Here is a 26,685-nt window from a genome sequence, read left to right as displayed (position 1 = left end):
CAGACAGACAGGCAGGCAGCTGGCCGTCACTCAAACTGACTGACTGGTGTGTTGCAGCGTACCTGTTACAGCAGTACAAAACAATACAATGCACATTAAAACGTACCCAAATACGCCCATGGGACGTAAGGTGTTTATCCAAAATATAGCTAGCAGTTAAGCAATATGAGACAGCCCATCACTTTTTCCAGGGGAGTTTACAGTCTGCCATCAAAAGTCTAAGTTTATTGACTTTCTCCTAATCCCCAAACAGATTAATATGAATTAAAATCTGCTCTGGTTAAATTGCGACAACCCTGGGAACACAAAGACCACACACCATAAAAAGATACCTGCAGTGGCTATGACACGACAAAATCCTCCCTGATTACCTTAAATACGAGGATTAGTTTCCAGCAGCAAAAAAAAAAAAAAAAAATTAAAAAAACCTCCCCAAAGTCTAAGTGACAGCGGCGCACTTAGTGGGCAGAGAGGAGGGAGCAGCCGTAAAACAAGGACGAGCCGATTTCTCCATTCACTGGTGAAGAAAATGGGAACTGCTCTCTCTCTTAGTCAACTCGAAAATTGGTGGCCTTAAATGTGCGTTTCGGTCTCTTGTTTGGCGCCTGGAGTTCCCCCGGGAGAAACTTTTGTGAAATGCACGTTAGCAAGCAGTGCTGGTGGAATCCAAGCATACAGCTACGTTATTTTCATTACCTATGGGAGTTTGGTCAGTGTCACAAGCCAGGGGGTGAGCATCGGTCTGGAGGCAGACGGAGAGAATGAACGGCCTGAGGAGATAGCGGGCAGCATCTGAAAATTGTTAACCCTCTCCTATATATACTCTTTGTCAGTAGGGAGGAGACCAGGGAGTGTGAACCTACGACTCTGAAAACACCATAAAGGACACAGCATTAAATATTGGTACTTGTTTGTGTTAGTGAACTATTGGGAGTTTTTTGGTTTGAGCTATTGAACTGCAGAATAGGACTGTGGTTTGCTTTAGTTAAAGGAAACCCATAGTGGCTTGAAAAGAAAAAAAACAAATCACCCTCAGATGCCTTTCAACAATCCCCAGAGAAGGGGCATGGAGTTGTTGCCTTCAATCAAAGGTGGGAATATGGGCATATACTGTAAATATAGCAAGCTAGACAACTAGTTTGTAAACACTGGGGCGTGTTTACGACCATGGTCACACCATTACATTCTGGTCTATTGAGGCTAATGGAATTGGAGAACTTGATACCTCTTCCTCTTCTACGATGGATTTCCCCCTGTATGATTGTTGAACGTCTCTTGGTGCAAAATGGCGGCTCTAGAAAGAAGCCCTCGCTCTTTGATTCTGAGGGACTGACACCAAAACCTGATGTTTACCGCTGATGTTTTAGATCGCTGAAGCATTTCTGCTATCAAACTCCATTCTAGCTGTGCTAGAAATAACCCGATGTGACGTCATGCCATCTACGTTTGGCCAGTTATCCATAGGAATAAGAAAAATACACCACCAAAGAACAAAATGGAAAAGTGAGGTACATTGCCAATAGCTGTTTTTAACAGTCTTAAAATGTTTTTGGGTGTGGAGTTTCCATTCAATTTGACCTTTAGACTGTTATTGAACTACAGCTTTGGACTTTGTTGGCTTGAATTAGTGAGCTGCAGCATTGGACAGTTTGTTTTGGTGAACTCGGAAAATTGTTGGTTTGAGTTAGTAAACTAAAGAATTGGACTTTGTTGGTGCGAGTTAGTGCACTATATAGTATTGGAGTTTATTGTGCATTGTTTGTATGCACTTGGTGTTGCTTCCCAAAAGGGGTAATTAAACACTGTTCAGCCTGCTGTCACAGGGGCTTAAACCCTGGTCCTCCGGCTGTAAAAAGGTCTCCATACTCAATACACCAGCCTGCTGCCCTCACACAGAAAACTGATCATTTTAGAAGAGTTTCTGCCTTTTTCGTGGTGTGAGGGATTTTTTCCAGCTAAACAGAGCTGGCCTGGCAATGAACATTTTAGAAATCCCCTCCAGAGTTCAGAGAGGCCTGAGGCAAAGAAAGGAGCTGTCATAATTTCCATTAAAACCTGACCTCAAGTAGCACTACAGATGAGGATTCTGCAGGCAAAGTGAATTCTGATTTTTTTCTATATGCTTAAGATGTGAACAGGCAGCACGTCATCCTTATGCACAACTAGGGATGGGTCATGATTTTCGAATTTTCGAATAGTCATTAAATTATAAAAAAATCGAATAGTTTATGTGACTATCGTCTTGTCTTAAAAAGTATATTTTCCCTTGTTTTTACCGGCGCCTCTATCGGGGCTAATCGGACTAGGTAGCTGGCTTAGCTAGCTAGCTCTATGCTAACGTCCGCCTATATAGCTTGCTAGTAGTAAATAGCTATGGCTTGATTAGCCCCGAACCGGTCCTTCTCTCGTTTTAACGGGGGGGGGGGGGGGGGCTGATCTTCGAAGAATGGTCGAATAGTTCCCAGTGAATATCGAATAGTATTTTTGTTTGAAATGCCCATCGCACAACCCGACTTTACTGCAAGAGCGGGAAACAAAGATTGACAGATGCTGCTTTGGTCTGGAATCGAACCATAATCTGCTTGTGTCACATGACCTCCTATTTAACTGTCACCAATGAACTCACATTTTGTTACTTTTTTCTTGAAGTGAACACAAATCTTTATGGGTTCAGCAGGTTCCATGAACATTACACCCATGAAAACTGTTGCAATCCTTTGCGCCATAATCTAAGGTGCACATTAATACAGAAGCCCAGTTCAGATGTCAAAAAAGTGATGTACTGACCCACAAATGGTGACTATAGAGGACAAATCTACAGTCACAAATCTACAGAACCATCAGACAGGCAGCACCATTCACCAGCCACCTAATCTAAATGTAGGGTTGAGTGTGTGAGTGCACCTCCCATCACGGATGTTTGGTTGAATTAGGCCAACAACACCTCAAGACAAAGCAGAAAGAGATGTATAATTTCAAAAATTCAGGCTTGTCAGTCTGAGAATAAAGCCATTTGACAGTTTTTAAAAGGTTGATTTTTCAAAAATCAAAGGATTTTCATCAGACTGCCTGCCCTCAGGACTATGCCATGTGCTCTCAACCAAGCCAGAACGTTTTTTTTTTTCCCTCTCACGGTCAAACATTGCTCAAACATCACTGACTCACCAGCGGTGAAGTCCTTGTTGAGGTCAATGAAAGCGTTGGAGTGAGGGACGCGCATCTTGACAGGCGAACTCAGTGCATTCTGCCACAGTGGGTTCCTGAGGGGAAGGAAAACCACAACGTAACAGCGGGATTCAAAGCGTAACAGTTCATTCATTAAAAGATAACTATCGCAACTTGAACAATGTGTTTTCTCTCAAAGAATAGAGAACACAACAGCAATAATGTGCCGCACTTTAGATTACAGCTCCCCAAGTATGAGAGCAGCGGTAATAAACATGGGAAATTGGAGCTGAGTTTGATAATGACTACATTATGGCATTCTGCTTACCGTTTGGTGAGATAGCAGACTACAGTGGAGTCCTTGCCGACAGTGCCAAAGATGTCTGGAATCATGTCCCCATTGAAACTGCAGGAGAGATTTTTATTTATTTGATATTGATTTGCCTCTATACAAAGTCTGCTGTGACACACAGAATCTAGCAAAATGACAAAATTGAAAATAAAATAATTTTTCCTGCATACAAAGTAAACATACCACTAAAGGTTTGTGTAAGCACACTAAAAAACTAATGGTTTATTGGCATCACTACCATTCAAATTGTTACTTACTCCATAACAAGAGGTTGATCAGTAAAATTCTTGTTCAACTCAAGTCGCTCATCCATATCTGTGAAAGATGAACAGAATAAAAAGACTCTAACTAATGCTGGGTCTGGCAAAAACACACCACAGAACCTCAGTATTATGTTATCCACTATAGGATCAAACTCAAACTGGGCCAGGCAGGTTTTACTAATGTCAGTAGCTATGTTTTCATCCAACTCTCACGCAAAACTGAAGTAAACTTTTGAAATGTCACAAAAAATACAATGCTCATTAGGGGCTTTTCCATCAGCTGTGTTGAAGTGAATAAATAGGCTTCCTGAATGCAGAAAATAGAACGTATAAACAATAAACATTATTGAATAACAATATCATATTATACATCATAATATATAATACATAATAATCTTAAATAATCATAAATAATATTTTAGGAAATAATTTGGTATTAGGCAAATTGTTATTGTTCTGTTGACCATATTCCATGCTGCCAAAGACAAAAACAAATAAATGCACTTGGTAATACTCTAAAATGGCGGACACCTTATACAAGGGAGCAGCATCATGAATGACATTTCTGGTAGGTAGATATTTTACAGACCTCGCTACATCATTCATTATTTGACAAATGCATTAGCTTCTTTATGGACAAAAAACCTTTAGTGAAAGTTGCATTTCCATTCAGCATTTTCAATTTGGTACATCATAATTCCCCACGAAAACACTTAAATGAAAACCTAGCTGATGATTTTCCACACAAACGTTGGAGATACTTTTTGCATTTTGTTGTGAACAGAGTTGAATTGAAAATATAATGTATCATTTTGCTGCATTGTGAAGATCTTTGAGACTGTGATTACAGGCTAGAAAAATAAAGTTGACTTGAATTTAAAGGAAGGGCCCTATTTTCATGTCATCGCAGATCTAGCGGAGTGACATTGTGCTGGCGAAGTGGTAATTTCATTTGGGCGCAAGTGGATTTCTTCCTGCCTGTGCTCATTTGGTAATTTCATGGCTCACCATCGCTTGTGCAAAAATGGGCGGGGAAGTGCACTACAAGGGAGAGTCAATACAAATCAAGTGGCGCAGTGCAATTCCGTGACTTTAGTTGGCAGAGGTGCACCCACAAAGACCTCTCTAAAATCACAAAAACCCATTTTATGTATGTTATGCTTACTACTAAACTACATTGGCCTTTGCCCTTATGAGCCCAAACTATAGTCCCCACTGTATCAATAAACTGACATACTGTATATGCCATTCAGTTCATTCCAAGGTGCCTAACAAGACAGTGAGTGCATTTTAATGAATGACTCAAGTGGAAACCGACTAACTTCATGTTATGCACCGAGTTACACAAGGCTTTAGAACATCCCACATCTAAATTCTGAGCTAAATGAATGAGGTCAAGTGTTTCCTACAGCAAGCCTACTGAAGCCTGACAGTGCCTTGTCCAGAGAGACTCCTCCCAAACCATACGTCCCACACACAATCATGAGCCATTAATAGTTCGAGCTGTACCCAGTGTCTGGTTATTCCCCCAGAAGATGAATACGGTTGTGCCACGGCTGGACTGAGCCGTGAGGAGTACATCCATCTGAGAGTCTCCATCGTAGTCTCCAGGAACCACGCTGGTGATGTTGATGTCACTGAAACAGTTAGCACACTGTACAGTAAAATGAGGGCCGACGACGTGCTGCTCCAGCTAGCTAGTTTTTACACAAAAACAATTCCTTCCCACCATGCAAGTCAAGTCACATCCTCACAACTACCTAACAAAAGGAAATAAGAAGGACCTGACACTGAGTTTTAAATGTGGCAAATATCAAGGTGCAAATGAAATGAATTTAAATGAAAGAGTAATAAGCAAATTCACCTTGGCAAAGACTCTTTAGTGATGTGCACTTTGGGCTTGAAGTACGGTGCTTTCGAGTCGGCCAAGAATATCACCAGTTCAGACTCTGAAACGGCAGGAAATAAACAGTATAGGCCTCGAGATTAATACAAGAACATTTATGTACAGTCACAATCGTTCACTCGTTCAGAAGAAAGACAAAAAGATAATCACAGAGACGATGAGGAACCCGGAAGAGCAGCGTGTAAGTGTTTCTTTAGGAAGCAACTGCATTATGTACTAGCTGTGGTAGTTGTAGTACAGTAGAATCAATTACTAGTATAGCTATGGTAGCAGGTATATAGTAAAATGCAAGCTGGAAGCTGAGTAGAAGCTAATTAGACCATGGAAAATCCTAAAGTAATCCCATAGGAGATAAAATCTCATACAGTAATATAAAACAAGCATAAACCCATTATTGAGTACCACAGACACTGTAGACCTCTAACGGAATTTTACAGTGATAGCACAGGAGATAAAAACACCATATAGTAACATTAAAAAAAACTATAAATTCACTACTCAGCACAAACGCCCTTTATAGTGAGTCCTCGTAAGGACAGAACATTTTGGCAACAAATATTATCATAACGTACGGTTCAGCAGTTCGTATTTTGTAACAAACTATCATTAAACTGTGCAAGCTTTAAATGATTTCATTTTGCATCACCACAGAAAGCAAAACATAAAGCCTCACGGTCTCTGATGACGAATATATCTGTCTGTTTATCCGAGTTAAAATCTCCAAACGCCGCCACCGTCCCATGATTTTGGTCACCGAATAGGTCGGCCGTTACATCTTGAAGAGCAAATGTCTTATATTGTCCCACAAAATGTATTATAAATACCAAAATATTAACATTAAACATCCACATCATTCCACTTCGTCCAGCTCCCCACAACAACACAAACTGGAATACGGCAAGCCGCTTTACGGCGGGGTGGAATGACCGACACATTAAATGAAATCACTACGTGGGATTTTGACAGCTGTAAATGTCGCATATGTGTGTTATTTTTTAAATTATTATCATTATTTTATTAATGTCGTTGTATTACAAAAATAATAAGGAATACCCAAAACCGAGCATACATGATGCGACATCAGCGCTTCCTTGTTTACGGCAGTGTCGCGCTCCCGGGTATGCTGTGACAGCTGACAGCTGCATTAAGCTAGAGAGAGTTCTCTAGAGTATACCGGAAGTAAGGCGAGTTTTCTTTCAGATTAAGAGCATAAAAATGTTCACTCCTGGAAAATAAAGTAAAATTTAAGTATTAGGTGTAACAAAAATCGTCGTGGGTGCAATAAATATGGGGTGCAACTCTCTGTTAAATAGATGTTATGTTAACTAATGTCCTTTTCATAGTCTATTGCCACACAGACCGGTATGAGTCACACACAGGGCTGCCAAAAATATAGAAATAATTTCAACTCCAAACCTTTGAAAGTAACAACTTGGGAGGTTGTGCACTATCTGATAAAAGTCTATGTTAACCCTTTTCACCGGCACAATTCTTAACGGCCATAGCACGCAAGGCCATACATGCTCGTCAATAGTTGTTTTATTTTGAAGGTTATGACCGGAAGTTATATATTATATTCCAGCTGTCTTGACAGTGTTAGAACTGAGTGTAAACATGGCGAGCTTGGCAGATGTCGGCTGGAAACTCCTGGAATTCAAAGCCCGATCAAAAAGATCAGGTTTGACTTTTGACCCTTTGCATGACATTGTACAGCAGTGTGACACGCCCGACGGTTGCGGTTGTGCAAATGCTTGCGCGAGACTGTTTGTGTGTAAAGCCAATATATCAGAGTTTGTCTACTGTAGAGAGGGAACAAGCATGAAAGGTCAGAGTTGTAAGGAGCTATTTTAAGAGCTTCTCACCAGGTCTCGCTTTGCTGTTGCATCTCTGTCCTAGTTTACTGTACTGTCTGTGTTGCACTCTGGGGTTTTTTTTTATAGTCTATGGTTGCACTGAGCAGGACTCATGTCAATACTGGGCCTATGTTGGCCTGTTCACTACCTGTGCTATTCATTACACTGGAAGTCAATCTCCCTGATAAGTTTGACAGCGCCAATGGAAATAGTGATCCTGTCAGAAATATGTGAAGGATGCAACAAAACATACAAATAAACACGTCACAGCAAAAGTATAAACTATGTAGGCTATCATAATCTATGGGAACATTGTGGGAATGTTGTAGTGATACCAGGGGAGAAAACAATACCCTAAAGTATGATAACATCACTATAAACCCACTACTAAGAAGGACAGACACACTTCACTAAAGGAATATTATAGCGATACCATAGGAGATTAAAAAACAAAACAAAACACACACCTGCTGGGCGATAATCAATATTATCGTTTATCGTCTTTCAGGTGAATCATATAATGTTATGGTGATAAACGATTTTGCTGTCTAAATTGATGATAAGAAGAAAATGTTAGTTAAAAAGTCTAACAAAATCAGGTAGGCTATGGAACAATTTAAGGAATATTATTTTATTTTATTTTATTTCAGTTTTGTTTGACATCACACCTAACATTACCATTCCCTCCAATGGGATAAACATCAATCTGATTATGTAACGTTATATATCGTGATATATATTGATATCGAAAAATCCTTATGATTATTGTGATATTGATTTCAACCCCATCACCCAGCCCTACCATAAATTATGATAAGGTCCCTCTAAACTCACTATCAAGTACCACAGACATATTATAAATCCATATAGGTATATTGTAGTGATTTTTTATTAGGGCATGTGGGCTATTACACTTGTACTTTATGACCTATAGTATTAACTGCATAATCTTTTGGTATGCTTAATCTAGATTTTATAACATTATTGCTCCACAAATCATCTAGTATCATAATAACTGCTGTGGGATGAAAATTCTATATCTTGTAAAAGTCAGAGGGAATTCAGGGGGAAAAAAATCCTAATTGTCAAACTAATATTATGGCTGCCCAGTTAATTAAATAATTCCAATGAGGTAATTGCAATTTTTCATCAGAGAAAATCTTTCAGCTTCAGATATAAGGTATTCATATGCGGTTTTATGACATTTATTTATCACAGTGTAATATCCATCTATCTTTTTTCAATATCAAGCTGCCCTAATTAATGCCTAATAGCAAAAAACTTTGATTATCAGAGTTTTGAAGACATTGCTATGTTTACAGCAGTATAATATTTCCGTGTAACTCCCTGAGATCATATTGAACTTTGTGATCCATTCATTCTGCTAAAGCCCTTCTCATAATTACATTACCATCATATAGTTATTCATCATTATCTGCGTTTCTTAAGCCTTGAAATAACTTTCATTCCGAAGCAAATTCAATGCACTGTAATTTCTCCCTTTGTCATATGTAATCACCATCAACACCAAGATCTCGGGGTGTGATTCATTGTCGATTTGTGCATGTCTGAAATCTAACTGTCTGCTTACTAACTCATCCCTGTGAATTGCTGTAGATTTGTAATTTAGCTGCGAGACCGTTGGCCTTTACTTCACCTTTTGAGAATGGCCAGCCCAGTGGCTGCGGTGGCCCGGCCTCAGCGGAAACTCCAGAGATATGGTAAGTGGTGGCAGGAGATCTTATAGGAAAAGACTTGCAGTAGTACAGGCAGCCACATCCAATTCCCTTTAAAGGAGGCTGAACTACAGTATATGTAATGGCTGTGGGAAAATCTATCAGGCAATTAGGAGTCACCTTGACATTTCAATGGCTCATCCTTACTGTGATGTTACAGTACTCCACTTAGTCTTGATCTTAGGTGGGTGGTATATTTTGTTTCATATACAGCACTGTGCAAAAGTCTTAGGCACCCTAGATTTTTTATATACATTTTGTCTTAGGTGTTTATTTGTTTTCTGCATTAGTGTGTCAATAGATTGCTCTTTATAGCACATTTTTTTGATATTTAGAAACTTTTCATTTAATCATTTTTGAGAGCATCTTCAATTTTTTCAAGGCTTTTGCACAGTACTGTAAATATGAAGACTATATGAAAGGTCCAGCAGCAGCATTCGTAAGGACACATACTGTACAATGGTACAGGTCTGCCACTGAGAATGAAGTGCCTCAGTGAAGTTAGCCATGAGATTGTTTCGAAGCAGCTAAACACAGACGACCCACAGTTGTCTATTCTCACGTTGGAAATTAAAATTGGGCTATCAGACTTCCGCTACGTTCTTTTTAAAGTGTTATCTTTAAGAAGAGATGGATTGGCTTTGTCCCCAGCAACTTTTAAGCTGATGGAAATTATGCTAATTTCAGTCCGAATGTGAATTCTTCAGTACCTGTGGTATTGACCCAAGGTCGAAACCATTAAAATGCAAATCTCACCAAAGTGAAAAGTGTCTGAAAATAGCGGGAGTCCAACAGATGGGCTCTTCTTCAAAACTCTTGCTCTCTCAGCTCAGAGGAAAATGATAGGAAATATCTGGCGGCAAGTCCCATTTCCATTTGAATTTGAGACCTGAATTTTGTTTTGTGTGCCGAAGCCTGTTCATGTCGCAGTGGCTTTGCAGTGACGAAACGCAAGCTGGACATCATTTATTGTGATGGCATGATTTTTTTCTTTTCTCTGCTCTGTGTTTTTATGTTTTTTTTCCTTTTGCACTCATTGGAAATCGGAACATGTGCCGATGAATTTTACAGATATTCAACAAGTTCTGTGAGGTTGTTATGTTGAGTTATGCTGGAGCATTGAAAGCAAGACTCTGCCGTCTCAGTAAAGACTGAGAAGACTGAGGGAAGAATCAGCCGGAACATTTCATATTTATAGATTTAGAAGGGAGCCGTTTGATGCCGAAGAATAATTTCCAATAGAGAATGGATAAGACAGTTGAATGTTTAATATGGAAAATGCTCTGAATAGCCTATTGCACCCAATATTAGATGCTCTCTTTCCAGCACAGCACCTGAAGCTGCTATTTGATTTACAACTATGTATCTGGCTGTATCTGTTTAGCCATACTCGTTATGAGGAATTGTATTGAACATACATCTAGTGTAGAAAAAATTCGGACCACCACCAGCTCTTATGAAATAGATTAACCAGGTGAATCTAGGTGAATCCCTTCCTGATCTTGATTGGATCTGGAAATTTTTTTAAGTACCCTTGAGGCAACTGAAACACGGACTGTGCAATTGAGGGTGTAGCTCTGTATTCAGAAGCTGCACCTAAAGTATGGTGTGTAACGGTCAGATGTGTGTCCCTCCTCAGGCTCCATCTATGAACCTCTCAAACTGTCCATTCTCCAGCGTGAGGATGAGCCCCTTTGGGAGAAACTGGATCGCTACTACAATGCCGGTAAGTACGCCTCGCTTTTAAATGCAACTGTATTGACCAGTCCCAATATCAGACAATGTGTCCCATCCGCTACATGTCATTTTGACTTTTAATGAGTCACCTATTCACACACACACACACACACACACACTTGTGTAACATATGTAACACGCACACACTTGTGACATACGTATGTAACAATTTGCACATATACTGTACAGCATGCTTTGCACATATAGGCTACATTTGCACATATGTGTTGTACATACATAGTTTATTCTTGCATTGGTATTAATTCTTTAGTTTTTTATTCTCCTAATTATGTACCTGATTGGTGCTTTCTTTTGTCTGTGTGGTGTCTTAAGTGTCTTTCTGCTGTAACAATTAGAATTTTCCTCTGGGATTAATAGTTCTTATCTATCTATCTATCTATCTATCTATCTATCTATCTATCTATGTATCTATCTATCTTGTATCTATCTATCTATCTTGTATCTATCTATCTATCTATCTATCTATTTATCTATCTATCTTGTATCTATCTATCTATCTATCTATCTATCTTCTATCTATCTTCTATCTATATCTATCTTGTATCTATCTACCTATCTTGTATCTATCTATCTATCTATCTATCTATCTATCTATCTATCTATCTATCTATCTATCTATCTATCTTGTATCTATCTATCTATCTTGTATCTATCTATCTATCTATCTATCTTCTATCTATCTTCTATCTATATCTATCTTGTATCTATCTACCTATCTTGTATCTATCTATCTATCTATCTATCTTGTATCTATCTTTCTATCTTTCTATCTATCTTGCATCTGTCTATCTATCTTGTATCTATCTATATATCTAGTATCTATCTATCTTCTATATCTATCTATCTATCTATCTATCTATCTATCTATCTATCTATCTTCTATCAATCTATCTATCCATCTATCTATCTTCTATCTATCTATCTATCTGCTGTATGAGCCATCAAAGAAGAACACATTCGCTTCATGCTTCCGCCCCACAGTATCCGCAATGAACGCTGCCGCCCTTTACCCAGCGCAACACGTGTCATTCCGCACCACTACACAGTATAGAAATCTCATATTTGATAGCAGGTTCCAGGAATTCATTATTGTCTTCTTCCTAACACACATGACCACTCGAAGCATGCAGCAATAACAGGCTTTGCAACTGGAAAGGCTGCTGTTTGGGACCTGGAGCACAAATTGCTGCCTTGGGAGAATTCATTACAATTACTGCTCACAAACAAATGGCTTACTAAACAGCTTCCCCCTTGCTAGTGGGCATCAGGCATGGAGCGGAGGGTGAAGCCTCCTAAACTCAGTTTGTGCATCTTTTTAGGCTGGCATAAATCTTTATGATGGGAATCCATTGTGAGTAGTGTCAGATAGGCTTGGGCGATATCCAAAATGTAATATTGGATTGGATACTGTCCCGCCAAAATATCGCGATATTCACAAAATATCGTGATATTCGATAATATTGAATATCGGCCCAAGCCTAGTGTCTAGTTTATGGGGAAACCGATTTTCTTAAGATATAATTGTTTTTTGTTTATATGGGTGGCTGTTGTTGTGCCTTATGATGACCAACAGCTGGAGGTCATAGTCCACCCACCTTTTTATTTTATACTCAATCACTGGCTATCACTGAGCCAGAGAGGCAGCAACCTGTGAACAATGGAGGGGGCTCGGCCAAACTGAGCACTCTTTCCAAGCAGGTAAGAGTGGGTTTAGTGTGCAGAAGGCAGGATGATGTCTTGCCTCTCGCTGTGTGTGGCTGGTCAGACTCCAGTATTCTGCTAATGCGGCTCAGGACGCCGTCCCCAAGGATCAGGTCTGGTTTGGCTGCTGTAGACACATGCTGGGATTCTGCCTCGCCTAACAGTGGACTAATCCAGACATGCACTCTTAGGTGCAGTTCCCAGGCTTTTAGTGCAATTTTTTTTCATTCCAAAGTGTTGTGAAATCATGCATATTTGATAAGCTGTTATGAAATTTCAACAGGTGGGGACATGATTTGGACTTGAGTCACATGACTTGGACTCAATTGCTTGAGACTTGACTTGATGCATGAAGACAAGACTTGAGACTTGACTTGACTTGGGTTCTGGTGACTTGGGACTTGACTTTGACTTGTACTTTGATGACTTGAAAAGGTTTCTAAAGTCTTGAGTCTTGAGAGATCTTGTGTTTGTGTAAATTACTTTGATTAGAATTTAAATTCTGTTTTCTGAATTTGTATGGAATGATTGAATTTATTGAAGTTGAAACTGATTATAGAAATCAAACTCATGATGCTCTTACCAAGTTTTTATCCTATTAAAACCATATTGCATTGAAAAGTCCTAGATATTTACTTTTCTTTAAGATATTAAATTGATACTGGACTCTTGATTTGTTCTGACTTGACTTGCTGTTCTACATTTAGACTTGAGACTTGACATTAATGACATGGACTTGACTTGGACTTGACTTGGTAATCTACATTTAGACTTGAGACTTGACTTGAGACTTCCGCCTCAAGACTTGAGCCTGACTTGGGACTCAAGCAAATATACACACACATAAGTACATACATGCGTACACATGATACACATATACATACATACACACACACACACACGAAAAATAGAAGTCATATTACACAAACACAAAGAACATAAAACAATCTTAGTATTGCATTATAAAATTTAGACACTCATGAATGAACGTCTTCTGTTAAGGATGAGGTGGCAAGCTTTGGCACTCGTTGATACAATATTTACCAGCTAAAACTACACACAATTTATTTAAATCATCGTACTCATTAAAATTTGCAACATGGTTTGAAAGTTGAAAAAATAATTCAGCACGAATGTCTGTATAGAGTTCACAGTGTAAGAGTACATGGGCTTCTGATTCAATAGAACCATTATTACACAGGGTACAGAACCGTCTATCGGCTGGGTGTTTGTGTACCTACCAGTTTCTATAGCTAAAGGTGCAACTCCACATCTGAATTTAGCAAAGGCACTTCTGTGCTGCCTTGATAAGATACTTTGTACATATGGCTCTGTATCAAACACTTTTAAATAGGCAATAAGTGCGCAGTTTGTTACCCTCAGGTTTATTTATTAACTGAAACCATTTCTGTTCATCACTCTCTGATACTGCAATGTCAAAATTCTTTAAGTCATTTCTTGAATAGACTCTATCTGTGCGGGCAAGGTGGGACATGCATCGAGCTAAAAAAAGTTCTCACAGTGTACATATAATTTTTTACATTAGTCAATTGGGGAGCCCACACGTTTACAGAGTCGACTATCAGGCATGCTACAAAGCCTCTGCCAATTCTTAAAAATACATGACCACTGACGTTGCCATAGAGTTTTCCAACCCATATCACCCTGTATGGCAGCAGTTGGGGTGTATTTACCGACTCCTAAATAAAATCTGCATGCTCGGTTAAAAACAGCATTAACACAAGAGTAGCTTCTGTAACCCCAAACAGTAGCAGCGTATGTCAGAATGGGTAAAACCAGAGATTCAAACAGTTTGGTAAAACATGTAAAAGGAAGGCCACCCATAGATTACATTTGGCTATGATAGCACCCAGAGCTCTATTTGCATGCATTGCCAGATGCTTAACAGTTTTGTCAAAGTTTAGAAACTCTGTTAGGATCAGCCCCAAATATGTATACTCCTTAACGACTTCTAATGGTGAAGGGCCACATGAAAATCCGAACAAACAACAAACAAACAAACAAACAAATAAAGGATGTTACTCAGGATATAGTAGAGGGCAAACCCACCTAAACTCAGTTTACCCACCTTTTTATTTGCAGAATAGAGTTTACTCACGTTTTTAGTTTCAGAGTACACATCATTTCATCAGTAAGTTGTATTGAACTGAAAATATAATACGTTTTTGTTCTTAGTGGTTGTTTGCCTCATGGTGATTCATTACATCGCTGGTGTTCCTTCTGTGTTGCAGATAATAACTGATGGAGAATTCCTCCTAGCCAGTGAACAACAGAGAAGAAAATTAACTTTTACCAAGACCAAGAAGACAAATCACAGCTTTGGGTCAGGATTCAGTCAGTTAATTCAGGCAGTGGATTTTCTTCATATTTCATAAACTACAATTGTTTTGCCTACAGCGGGCTCTTTAATCTGATATATGCGGAAAGCGTTGAACTGTAGTTTCAGCCTACCTTTTGAACTGAGGTCATTTGCTCTAGCCCAGGCTGGGCTTGAGGGATTGAGGCATTGTTAATCAGTGTGTCCTGTGTGAGAGCATCTGGTTTTCTCACATGAACACACTCCTGGCAGACATGACACACCCCATTGGTCTGTCCTGATAATGGGCAGGGTGTGTGTGTGTTATGTGCTGTTGGTGTATGGTTTGTGTGTATTCATCTAGGTGTGTGTGCGTGTCTGTTCATCTGCTTCTGTTAGTGCAATATCTGTGTGTGTGCTTAGAAACAGAGAAAAGACAAAAACCAGACTATTGTTTAACAGGTGTAGTTCTTAGTTGGAACTGATTTGCTGCTATCAGCGGGCGCAGCGTTGCCTCCAGCATCAGCCGCATTGAAACCCCCCAGATTTACGGGAGAAAAGCCTCCGCCAGATTGCAACATGTCGAAAAAAGCGGCGCGTCGAACGTCGCGCTCGTTTAATTGTTGTGTTCGGCGGGCGGCTGGAAGCGCTCGTCCAATTCTCGCGGGGAACAAAGCCAACATTGTTATCGCCGGCGCCCAGACCTGCCTGCCAATACCTGCTTCCTTTTCAGTTTCAGCAAGAGAGGGAAGGGAGAGGGGTGAGGTTGAGGTTGGGGGGTGACAGTGACAAATCAAACCGGCTACATTTTCCCCTCCTTTGTCTTTCTTTTTTGATTTTCCTCACAAAGCCCCCCCTCCAGCTCCGTCAAAGGCAGCGGTATTAAGCTTACGCCGCAGCGGCGATAGCGACTTGTTCTCCGTTATCGAGGAAAAGAATACCACAGGAAGGTTTACCCCCGCCTCTCATAGTTCATCAGTCCATCAACTCTCTCTCTCCTTCTGCCCCTCCCCTCCCCTCCATCTCCTCTCTATGGTTTCTTATTTATGTGGTAATGTGGCCACACTTCATTGACTCAGTCTGCTTCCTGATAATACTGGAGGCAGAAGGCCGCTATCGCTCTGCCGTCTGGCTCACAACGATTAAGGAACGGAGAAAACAAGCTCCTTTTTTTTGGAGGAGCAGGGGGTTCTCTGAGCTGTGTTATTCTACATTTTGTTCTTAAAGGAGTAGTTCACCCCGAAATGAGAATTCGCTCATTATGTAGTCACCCCCATGGCAGTTGAAATTCCATTAAAGTTGGTAGAAATACTAATACACACAACAAGTTAGCCCCCGTAGTTCGATCTCAGCCTTCTTCCAAACTATTGAAGTTAACTAGGCCATCTTTTTACAGCTCACAAAAAAAGCACAAAATTTCCGTCTTATTTCTCCAAACAGCTCATGCAGCGTAATCCGAGTGTTTCGTAGCCAGACGCTCACTCTGTGGGTCCAAAAGGCCAGCGGTGGCTTTCCTGATAACGATGTCACGTGTGTTTCCCAAAGGACATGTGACTGACTGGCTGCCTTTTGGATGTAGGCTGGTGTGTAATATAGACGCAGCTGACCATTGTAGGTCAGTAGTTTCCACCTGTTGAGGGAAAATATTGACTTAAAAGGCTGGTGTTTTTTAATGCATTACTGTCAACAAATCCTATGAAAATAACAAAATCAGCAATGAATTTGTTTTGCTAACAAGTCTCGTCCATGTAGCCGGTGCCCAATAAAGCCTCATGTCCCAGCAGCCATAGAACTCCATTGTATTAAAAAAACGATTAAAAACACGTCAAAGAGCCATGCTGCTTCTCTGGCAGCAGCATGACTTTTTCCTCAAACAACTTAATAAGCCGACTGTAAACACGTTTTCCATCTCAGGAAAGTAGTTCCGTAGCACCGAAAATAGTCCCCGACGTAATGAAGAACTTGTTCCCATTTGAATTTGATTGGGTAATAACTACAACAGCCTGACTTTTCATTGTAACAGTTAGCAATTTTTAAAATGTAAACTATGTCTTTGTGAGCTGTATTTAAAGGTTTTTAGCTTAGCTTGACTTCCGGGTTGACGGCTAAAAACGGTACGTTGAAGTCGGAAAGTAACGGGAGGAGAGCAAACGCATTGTTGATTTTGTTATTTTCATAGGATTTGTTGACGGTAAGAAATGTATTTAAAAACACCAGCCGTATGCTTTAATTTGCAGGCTCATAAACTTTTTGTGTTGTAGGAATATGCTTAGAATAGTGCCAAATAGCTGACAGCACAAGGCATAGAGTATTAATGTGGACTACAGCATACGCTCACATTTGGTGTAGCCTAATAATAAATACATTGGTGAAAGAGTGGTAGCTTTATTTATTTAGTTATGTATGTTTGTATGTATTTATTTATGACTGTGCCTTCTCAGTTAGAGCACCTGTGCTGTGGAACAAACTACCTCAGTGTCCTCTGTTTTTATTATCGTTCTTAACTTCTGTCATTATGCTTGTATGCTTTTTGAATGTCTATTCCTTTCTTTCTTAATCGTTGTACCTGTGTTAATTTATTTTGTAAAGCACTTTGTATCTCCTTTTTTGAAAAGTGTTGTATAGGGAAACACCGTGGACAGGTTGCCAGTCCATCACAGGGCTAACACACAGACAGACGCATAGACAGACTAGCAAACTAGAGTCTTCAATTCACCTGACCTGCATGTCTTTGGACACGCAAACACAGGGAGAACATGCAAACTCCACACAGAAAGGACGAGGACCGAGATTCTAACCCAAGAACAGTTTGATCATGGAAGCATCTGCCATGGGACTGTACAGAATATGCACATGCTCTTTCTATCTCTTCTTTTTTTTCTCTTTTCAATCTATATCTCTTTTTTTTTTTCCTTCCTCATCATCTTCCCCCGTTCTCTCCACCCTGTCAGTGCAGTGAAATGGCCCATTGTGAAGGAGCAGACTGTGTGCGTCTGAGACATTAGCTGCTGATTTAGTGGGACATTAGCTTGATGGATGACGAGGCAGAAAACTCCCAACAACAGTTGATTTGCATCCAGAGAAACTGCTCTGTGGGTCTGCAGTCTGAAAGTGAAAAACGCTGTGCGCTCTCATCGTTCATGGTGTGCGTCTAATGACGGTCCCTGCGGCTCTAGAAGTCAGCGCTTCGTAGACGACGGAGCCTCCAGTCCACGCCAAGTCCTGAGTTGACCTCTTTTTGAGCTAACGTAAAGCTTTGTGATCGATTTTTTGACGTGTGATCGAAATTCACAGTTGTACATCATAGCACCAGACTAGCTTGAGTTACACTACATGAAAAAAGGGCCTTTTTGAGAAAATGAAACATCAAATAATACTATAGGCCCTTTTCGCAAACATGGCTGCCGTACTTCTGCAGGTTAGCTCGGTTCTCACCATTGCCAGCAATGTTAAAAAGCCAACTGCTGTCGCCCATAACTCTGTCTGTGATCACTTATTTTGTATCTCAACATAATGTATGGTATATGGTAACACAATACAGGTGTTGTCACTGACATATCTTTCTGTTTCTGTTCAGACGACTGCGCAAGTAACTGTGATCGAGGGTCACAAAATGCTAACTGGCTAACCAAGGCTAATGCTAATTTCTGTACTGTTAGCATTTTGTGACACTCAATCAAATCACTTTTTTTAATAGTTATGCATTCGTCTGACAACAGAAACAGAGTTATGGGTGACAGAAAGTTGGCTTTTTAACATTGCTGGCAATGAACCTTTACTCTGCGGAAGAACGGCAGTTAGTGAAAAGGGCCTATTCTGCATGTTTACAAAGTGTTTGTTCAACTGAAGCCATTTATTTACGACTCTTAAATACATTTCCGGAGCTTTTGTTACCAAGATTGACAGTATATGACAAGTAAAAACGAGTCATACTGTACTTTGAGGATGTAAAAGTTTAGTTTGCATTCATATTATTCGTAGACAGTTGAAGAAACAGACCTGTATTTTGAGCTACAGTGTCGTGGCTTACATTCCCAAATGCGTATTCCCCTATCTACAAGTGAAACCCTCGAAGAATGTAATATACAGCCTGAAATCCAGATGGCCCAATACACTCGTTATCGTATCTTTACAGATCAGGTGTATCACAAGGCTTTCAGATTACAGCACTAATGTAGCCGCAGCCAGAATTAGCCTATACCCAAAGGCACTGTCCTATTACTGGTTAACATATGAAAGGCGTCTGGATAAGTCTGGAGGGAGGTCATTTGTGTGTGTGTGTGTGTGTGTGTGTGTGTGTGTGTGTGTATTTGTGTCTTGTAACAGTTCTCCTTTGTTGAGAACAAATCTCCTCACATAGACACATTTTTTTTTTTACTTTAAGTTTAGGTATGAAGGGTTAGGTACGAGTCAGTGTAATGTCCTCACAAGAATGGTAATATGTGTGTGTGTGTGTGTGTGTGTGTGTTGTATTACTCCCCATACTTGGAGGTGGACTACCTGAGAGGTTTATTAATATTCTTCCTAATTCACCCCATGACCTCTTTATCTCACTGCCAATGCGACTGTCACTTTCAATTGACCCGTACACACACACACACGCACACACACACACACACACTACTACTCTCTTTATTCACAGACACACATGCATCCTCTCTCTTCTTCCTCTATCTATTCTCCCTCTCTTTCTCTCACCCCATCTCTATCTCTATATTTCTGTCCCTCTATCATTCTCCTTCTGTCTGTCGCTCTCTCTTTCTCTGTAACAAACGACAGTACAGAATGGATGTCCCCTTCATTTGCGCCGGCATAATGTGCTGATGAAAAATGAAGCGCTCCCTCCAGACAGATTACTCATCGGCGAGGGGATCTCTGGAGGAGAGGGCGTGTGTGTTTACGTGTGTGTTTACGTGTGTGTTTGCGTGTGTGTGTATGCGTGCGTGAGACGGATAAATCATTTTCCCGGAGGCCTTCTGTTTGAGTATGTAATATTTCAGCATACATTAAGCGGAGGGCTACGATCTGTTCGTATTAAGAGCTTTCATCCGTTCCCTCCTCACTAACTAATGCTGAGCCTGAACTTTCATGAACTTGAACCGTCTTAGTTTATCTTAGCTTGTCCACTTAGTGCAGTCAGACTTCCACAGCCAGGCCCGCAGTTGAGAAATGTCTCCCCAGTTCCCAAAGAAGTGACCTTGGTCTTTACCTACTGTGGTGCTTCCCAGTCATTCCAGAGGCGGCAAAATATTTGATGAATCTGACCGTGACACTACGATTGGATGTTTGTCATATCGGCAACTCCAGGAATTTAAACGTATTCTGCTGTTGCACTTAGGTGCACTTAGGTTCTCTGGATAAAAGGCCCCCTTTACACTTGGCATTGACGTGCTTCTCGTATCCCGATTGTATCTGGTTACGCACTGCTTCATACTTTTCGAAACAGAGGAAGAAGCCGTCATACGGCTGAGCTACACCGGGTGCGTTTCTGTTCCGTCCGTTTGTGTCGGAAGGGTCGGATCAGATCAGATACGTAGCCATTTACTTCACTGCAGCTGCTCCACTGGCTGCAGCACGCAGCATGTTGACGGATCTGCAGACGGAGCCGGATCGGAGGAGCAACTTTAGAGATACACATGGCACCATCTATTTTTGATGGACTACGCATCCTTCTGTTGCGTATTTGAGCCACAGAAATGTACATAATTGCCAAGATCTTTCTTATCATAGTCATTCATCATCATGTCAGTAAACAAAATATATGTTGGATATATATATAAACCAATGTCACTGAAGTAAATGTTTGAGATGAGGTTGTCCACAGATAGCTGCTGAGAAGCCTTTCTGGCTACAGTACACCTACACTCAATATAGAGACATAACTACCCTATATGGTACATTAATGTTTCTCACGGTACAACTTGACTTGTTTATGGAAGAATAAGCAAAACTAGATAATTGAGTTCTCTTACATATGGGTACAATGTAGATAGGCGCAACACAACCGGCAGACCGGAACAAGAACAGACCTGTTGTAGCAGCTTAAAATGCCTAAAGTGCTGCAACTGGGCCGCAACAGGTTTGGATGCGCAAATGTTACGCATGCAGTGTCGTTTAGGCGTTAGACAACTGGCACACCATAGACAACATGCAGCTGCTTTTATTTTAGCCATTGTATGTGGATTGCATTGCACATGATTGCATTTACACTTGTGTTCAGTGTGGTCAGAATGCCTCCCTGACCACCTCCGGAGATGGTTTGGGCGACTGGATTACAATCCGTCCTCAATGCATCCTGGCTGCATTTAAGTAATTGCCAAGGGGCAAGACATGAAGTTAAAGTGTAAGTTTTAGGCAGGAGAACAACTTACTAACCAGTGAGACAAGAGGAAGTTTCCTCAGGCGATGTCTTCACTTCCACTTCCAGTGTTGGTGTGAATATACTTCACTTTTGTGTTCTATGGGGAGAAATGCAGAAAGACTGGGTGCTGCAGGATAATTCAAACACAAAGTCATGCAGTGTTGTATATTTTACCTGAATTTAATATATGTGATCCTTTATTGATCCTCATTGGGAGATCCTGGGGCTTGAACCTGGGTCCTCCAGTTGAAGGACAGTCTCTGTCACCTGTCAGCCAATTAAATTGCAGTGAATTGATTTGAACTGTATTGAATTTAATGCACACACTCTCTCTCCATCTCTCTCTCTAGTGAAGATGACCATTCTGAACTATCAGAGTCCCACCACGGGTCTTTTCCCTATCAAGACATGCTCTACCTGCAAGGAGGCCAAGGTCCGGGACTCCCTCTACTGTGCAGCTGGTGCCTGGGCTCTGGCTCTGGCCTATCGGTTAGTACACGACACACACACACACACACACACAGGTTGGGATTTTGTCTCCCTGCTTGGCTGAGTGTTCCTAAAATGGATTAAGCTGTCTACTTTTAGTGTTCTTTGACTGGATTAGGAACTTCATGAATACATGGATGGATAGATCCAGTGTTTCCTCCAGAATATTTTTCTTGTAGATGTAGAGGGTCATTTTGGTTCCAGTAGATGTTGCAGTCTAAAGCTGCACCTCGGCAGCTTCGCACTTTGGCCGCCCCAAGTGGCAGATAACTGAATTTTGGAAAGTTTGAAAGACTTCATTACCCAGAAATCAAGCCAAGACCATCTCTTTCCATTGACCATACCTGACATCTGAAATTTATTTGGGCAAACTGGGTGAATCTACAGCTCAATTAGTGGGGATGGGATGCTCTTCTCTGTTGAAGACCCACTTTGTGATTTAGCCGGGTGTATTTTTACAAAGAAATCATGCTTTTATTTCGATGTTTATGTCACAACATGTAGACAATTAAGCTACAACTGCAATTGTAATTGCTATTTTTTGCACAATAAGGCCAGTTGGTAACGTCATTGTATTAACATTTTTCTAGTTATGGGGCGGCACCACAGCAAAATGAATGTAAAGGAAAGACCAAGATGGATGAACAAATAGATTTATAGTACATTTATAGGACACTAGGGGCAGGACAGACCAAAAAACTTCAACTACATTGCTTTACGGTTACCATTTCACAGCTTTCCGCCCCCCTGCATCCCTTCCTCTTTGACTTATGGTTTTGTTCTAGTCGGTTCTGTTCCTTGCTTACTGGCCCTGGTTGTTAATCTGACTCTGTGGTTTGATGACCTTACCTTTGAAACACGTAGTGACCATCGGTTCAAGGAGAGCGCTGAGAATTACCAAACAGTCCAAAGGCCCCAAACCCTTTTATCAAGTGTCCCTGCTCCTGCCGCCTGCATTCCTCAATGATTAGTTTCTGGGGGGGAAAAAGCACTTTCAAGAAATGGTTTGTAAAGGAAGAGAGACAGAGAGAGAGAGAGGGGAAAGGTTGGGGTGAAGAGAAAGATTGAGAGGATGGAGATGGAGGGGAGAAGGAAAGATGTGGGGAGAAAGAGAGACCGAAGGGGAATATAGAGGGAGAGGGAAGCCGAGACTTGGGAGTAGAGAGGGAGATCAAGGGGATAGAGAGACAAGAGAGGGCGAGAAGAAATGGGAGAGGGAGAGAACGACTGAGGAAAGAAAAAGGAAACAAAAAAGCTCAGGGGGCAAGAGAGAGAGGAAGAGAGAGAGAGATAGGAGTAGGGTGGGTAAAAATAGAGTGTACTGCAGCGATGTGACCAGCGGCAGATCCCAGTCATCAGTCATGGCTGCCTCCTATTAGAATTGTCACTGGGATTTAATTAAGATGATTCTCATCTGACAGGCTTGGCTACTGCCATTAGTTACTTCACGCCCAGCTGCCGTGTGTGTGTGTGTGTGTGTGAGTGAGATTCAGCAGTGAGTTGAATGGCATTCATACGACTGGCACAAAATGGTTTAGTACTATTTTAACTAGATGTTAAACAATAGGCTAAGTTTCATCTAACACTGTTCACACTGTTGCTCCATTCAAAACAGTTCTATGACAGAACTGGGTCAAATCATTCTTTCAGATTTTGACCTTTCAGATTGTGTTGGGAAAATGGTAATGAAAAAAGCATACAGTGCTAAGTTGACTTTTGAATATTTTCCTGTGATTGTCTAACCTTTCTGACACCCATTGTATTTTCCAAACCTGCCCATGTGTCATCGAAGCAAAAGGCCAATACACACCATAAGATATACAGTATTTGTGAATACTATGTGCCCCAAGTCTGATTGATGATAGAGTTTGGAGAGGAGGGAATGCTACTATGGATACTTTATACTTTTTATACTTTTGGATCATCTCAACTGTTTTGCAATGATAAAGGACAATTCCAGTGTGATTTGACTTTTTTGGTCATTTTTTTTACAAGTTTTTACATGCATAAATACATTATGATTAAATATTCATCAGTTTTACAGAACCTCTCAGGCTCATTCACTCCCATTCAATTCCAAACGACACAGAAACCAATACCCGAGACTTCTGATCTAAGTCGGTAAAGGTAATCCATCACTGTGAATGAGAAGCCAACAGTCACTTTTTGCAAAGTTGCATCAGAACGCTAATATCAGGCAATTAATGTCTACATTTTGAAAGACGTTCTGTCCACCGTTTCATATTGATGCATACAGGAATTTGGTTTCTCCTTGTAAACAAGAAGATAGATAGATACCTCTTCCATGTCACCACGTGTCTGATTTCTGTGTCTTTGAACCGATAGCTAACAAGACACTTCCACCAGCTATAGTCCGTAAAATGAAACAGAAATTAAAGCTAGATACTGCACAGTTACGGCTTAGATATTCCACCCTCTTCTTTAGTGGGACTTTGAAAAACAACTAAAAAAAATAGTAGAAATGATCCACAGTGATGTAAAACAGGAAGGGAATGCAGCAAAAAAAAAATCCCACTGGAATGGTCCTTCAGATACTTGTAGTTGGAAATATGTCATCAGTACTTGATCATTACCTTTTGTCAAAGCGTGATGATGAATGCCTTGTGAAGCACTTTGAAACAGGACTTTGATGGTAGATCAAAAGCTGCACAGTGTGTCCTCTGCCTGCAATGAGGTTTGCTGCGGAAGGTCACGTCTAAACGACAGCGTGTTTAATGCACTGTGTACCGCTGGAGTTTAAACAAGTTGCACCTCAGTGGCTTGGCTCCTCTCGGTCAATACCCATAGTCATTATTGCCATGACCTTTGTCATATGCAATGGAATCTGCCAGCTCCTCCAGGGCCGTGCGGACTTTCACTCTGGTTACCAAAATTGCTTGACTTTGGAGTCTTAGTGGCATTAGTATCTAAAAAATGGCGGATTTTAGTCCGAGCATATCTACTAGTTGACAAGTCCTTTTACTGCAATGCATTTTGCTCTAAATTTGAGACGACCAGTGAAAACCACACTGTAATTTTTTAAGAGCTTAGAAGTTTCCTGGCAAATGATGTATAGACTATAGAGTTTAATTAAAAAATGAGTCATTCCTTACAAATCGTGGCATTTCTAAGGATGAAATCATCTGTAATTGTTTTGAGTAATATGTTTTTTGAACAAAATTTGCAGATTCATAGTGTTTTGTAATGACATCTGTCACATACCTGGAGCAAGTGATCTGTGCTGGCAAAATGTGTCTTGCAGAATAGGTGAATGGAATTTGTTATGTTGTTTAGGCAGGCTGCCTTGTAGTGGAAGGGTTGGTAGTTCAATCCCTGGTGTCAACAGTGACCAATTGCTGAAGTGCCCATGAGCAAAAGCACCATGTGTACCAACCTGCTCCAAGGACTGGTACTGGCAACTAGGTAAAAAATAAGCTCTAGATATAAATGTTTGACTGTGTGTTCATCCGCTCATTGTTTGTCCTTTCCCCATGTGTTCTCTCTCTTCCCCTCGCCGCGCAGACGCATCGACGACGATATGGGGCGGACCCACGAGCTGGAGCACTCCGCTGTCAAGTGCATGAGAGGGATCCTCTACTGCTACATGAGACAGTCCGACAAGGTGGGTCCACAGCCAGCCTTCAACCACTTCTTGGCTTCACAGCTCTCCATGCCGAACCTCACACCGCAATTAGGCTTGGGCGATATCTAAAATGTAATATCGCGATACTGTCCCGCCAAAATATCGCGATATACAATATTATTGCAGGGTCATTTTTTTTCCCGTTCCCCTCCGGGGGTGGGGTATTTTATTTTATTTCTTCCAAATTACATCAAATTTCTAGGCTATAATAATAATAATTATTATTATTAACAGCCTAGAAATTTGATCTTACTATTCAAGCATTGGAGGAAACATTTGGTATAATTTGCTCATTCCTGCTATTTCCAGAAAAACGGGCTGATTGTGGAAAACAGAACACACTTGAATTAAAAAGACACAATTTTTGTGTTTACTATCCTACCACTAGTAGATTATAGCTTTATAAGTTTAAAAGCTTGAACACTTGTCGGGAAATATCGTGATATTTACAAAATATTGCGATATTCAATAATATCGAATATCGGCACAAACTTAACCATAATTGCACACTAGGTTGGGATCAAAGGTTTATTTATGAGCTGCTGCTCATTGACCACATCTGTTTTGCCTTTCAGATCATGATGAATGACAATAGAAGCCGGTTGCTTTATTCCAAAGGATTTAATAAAATACTGGTAATCTGTTAATTGCCGAAGTCAATTTCTCCTAAAGACGAAAATTCAAACTAATTTTGTAGGAATCTAATGCATGTAGAGAGTAAAATATGGACCCACAACATCTGGTGATGCAGCGGCCTGGTCTGTTGCTGTGCCTGTGCATACAGTGTCTGCCTTTGAAAGCCATTCTGTTTCATCTTGCCTCGACCTTGACGACCTAATTTAGGGGAGAGCTTTTCTGTGTCTTAATTACAAAGCTGCGTTTACACAGTTAATTACACAGAGCAGTGTTCGTTACGGCCCCCGTCTCCACCGCTTACCGAGAACATGGCGTTTTTAATGGAGACGTGACACAGGGGCCACCGCTGGGCAAATATCGCAGAGCAAACAGAGCAGCCTGGGCCCCACTCTCTGCCTCTAATATTAATTGTGTATTAAGGAATCTTCCCTCAGCATCAGAGTGTAAGGCATGGTTGAGCTTTCTAAAATGAACGGGTAGTGTTTTTCATTGGTTTACTTGGTAA

The 26,685-nt window shown here is 40.7% G+C and overlaps 2 protein-coding genes across 5 annotated transcripts in view; one reads left to right on the top strand and one right to left on the bottom strand.

Moving 5' to 3' along the window:
• The window catches only part of itfg1 (integrin alpha FG-GAP repeat containing 1), a 151,222-nt gene extending 144,660 nt beyond the window's left edge, over positions 1 to 6,562 (bottom strand). For all 3 annotated transcript variants that reach the window (XR_013507247.1, XR_013507249.1, XM_078289071.1), the window contains exons 1-6: positions 6,360 to 6,562; positions 5,645 to 5,729; positions 5,290 to 5,417; positions 3,775 to 3,832; positions 3,494 to 3,571; positions 3,166 to 3,260 (exon numbers count right to left, since the gene is read on the bottom strand). Coding sequence is in view for 1 of the 3 variants with exons in the window: in XM_078289071.1 (XP_078145197.1) it covers positions 3,166 to 3,260; positions 3,494 to 3,571; positions 3,775 to 3,832; positions 5,290 to 5,417; positions 5,645 to 5,729; positions 6,360 to 6,540 (625 nt within the window). In the remaining 2 variants the exon portion in view is untranslated. The remainder of the gene's footprint in view (positions 1 to 3,165; positions 3,261 to 3,493; positions 3,572 to 3,774; positions 3,833 to 5,289; positions 5,418 to 5,644; positions 5,730 to 6,359) is intronic.
• Positions 6,563 to 7,296: 734 nt separating this feature from the next.
• Positions 7,297 to 26,685, top strand: part of phkb (phosphorylase kinase, beta) — a 106,693-nt gene continuing 87,304 nt past the window's right edge. The window contains exons 1-5 of one of the 2 annotated variants that reach the window (XM_071896212.2): positions 7,297 to 7,364; positions 9,157 to 9,260; positions 10,915 to 11,001; positions 21,763 to 21,901; positions 25,424 to 25,523. In XM_071896212.2, coding sequence (XP_071752313.1) covers positions 9,206 to 9,260; positions 10,915 to 11,001; positions 21,763 to 21,901; positions 25,424 to 25,523 — 381 coding nt within the window. In that variant the 5' untranslated portion in view covers positions 7,297 to 7,364; positions 9,157 to 9,205. The remainder of the gene's footprint in view (positions 7,365 to 9,156; positions 9,261 to 10,914; positions 11,002 to 21,762; positions 21,902 to 25,423; positions 25,524 to 26,685) is intronic. The other variant, XM_078288794.1, reaches the window with a different exon arrangement.

The sequence above is a fragment of the Centroberyx gerrardi genome, chromosome 1, assembly GCF_048128805.1.
Source record: "Centroberyx gerrardi isolate f3 chromosome 1, fCenGer3.hap1.cur.20231027, whole genome shotgun sequence".
NCBI lineage: Eukaryota > Metazoa > Chordata > Actinopteri > Beryciformes > Berycidae > Centroberyx > Centroberyx gerrardi.
Note: the sequence above shows the minus strand (reverse complement) of the source record. Positions and strands in the feature narration are given on the sequence as shown.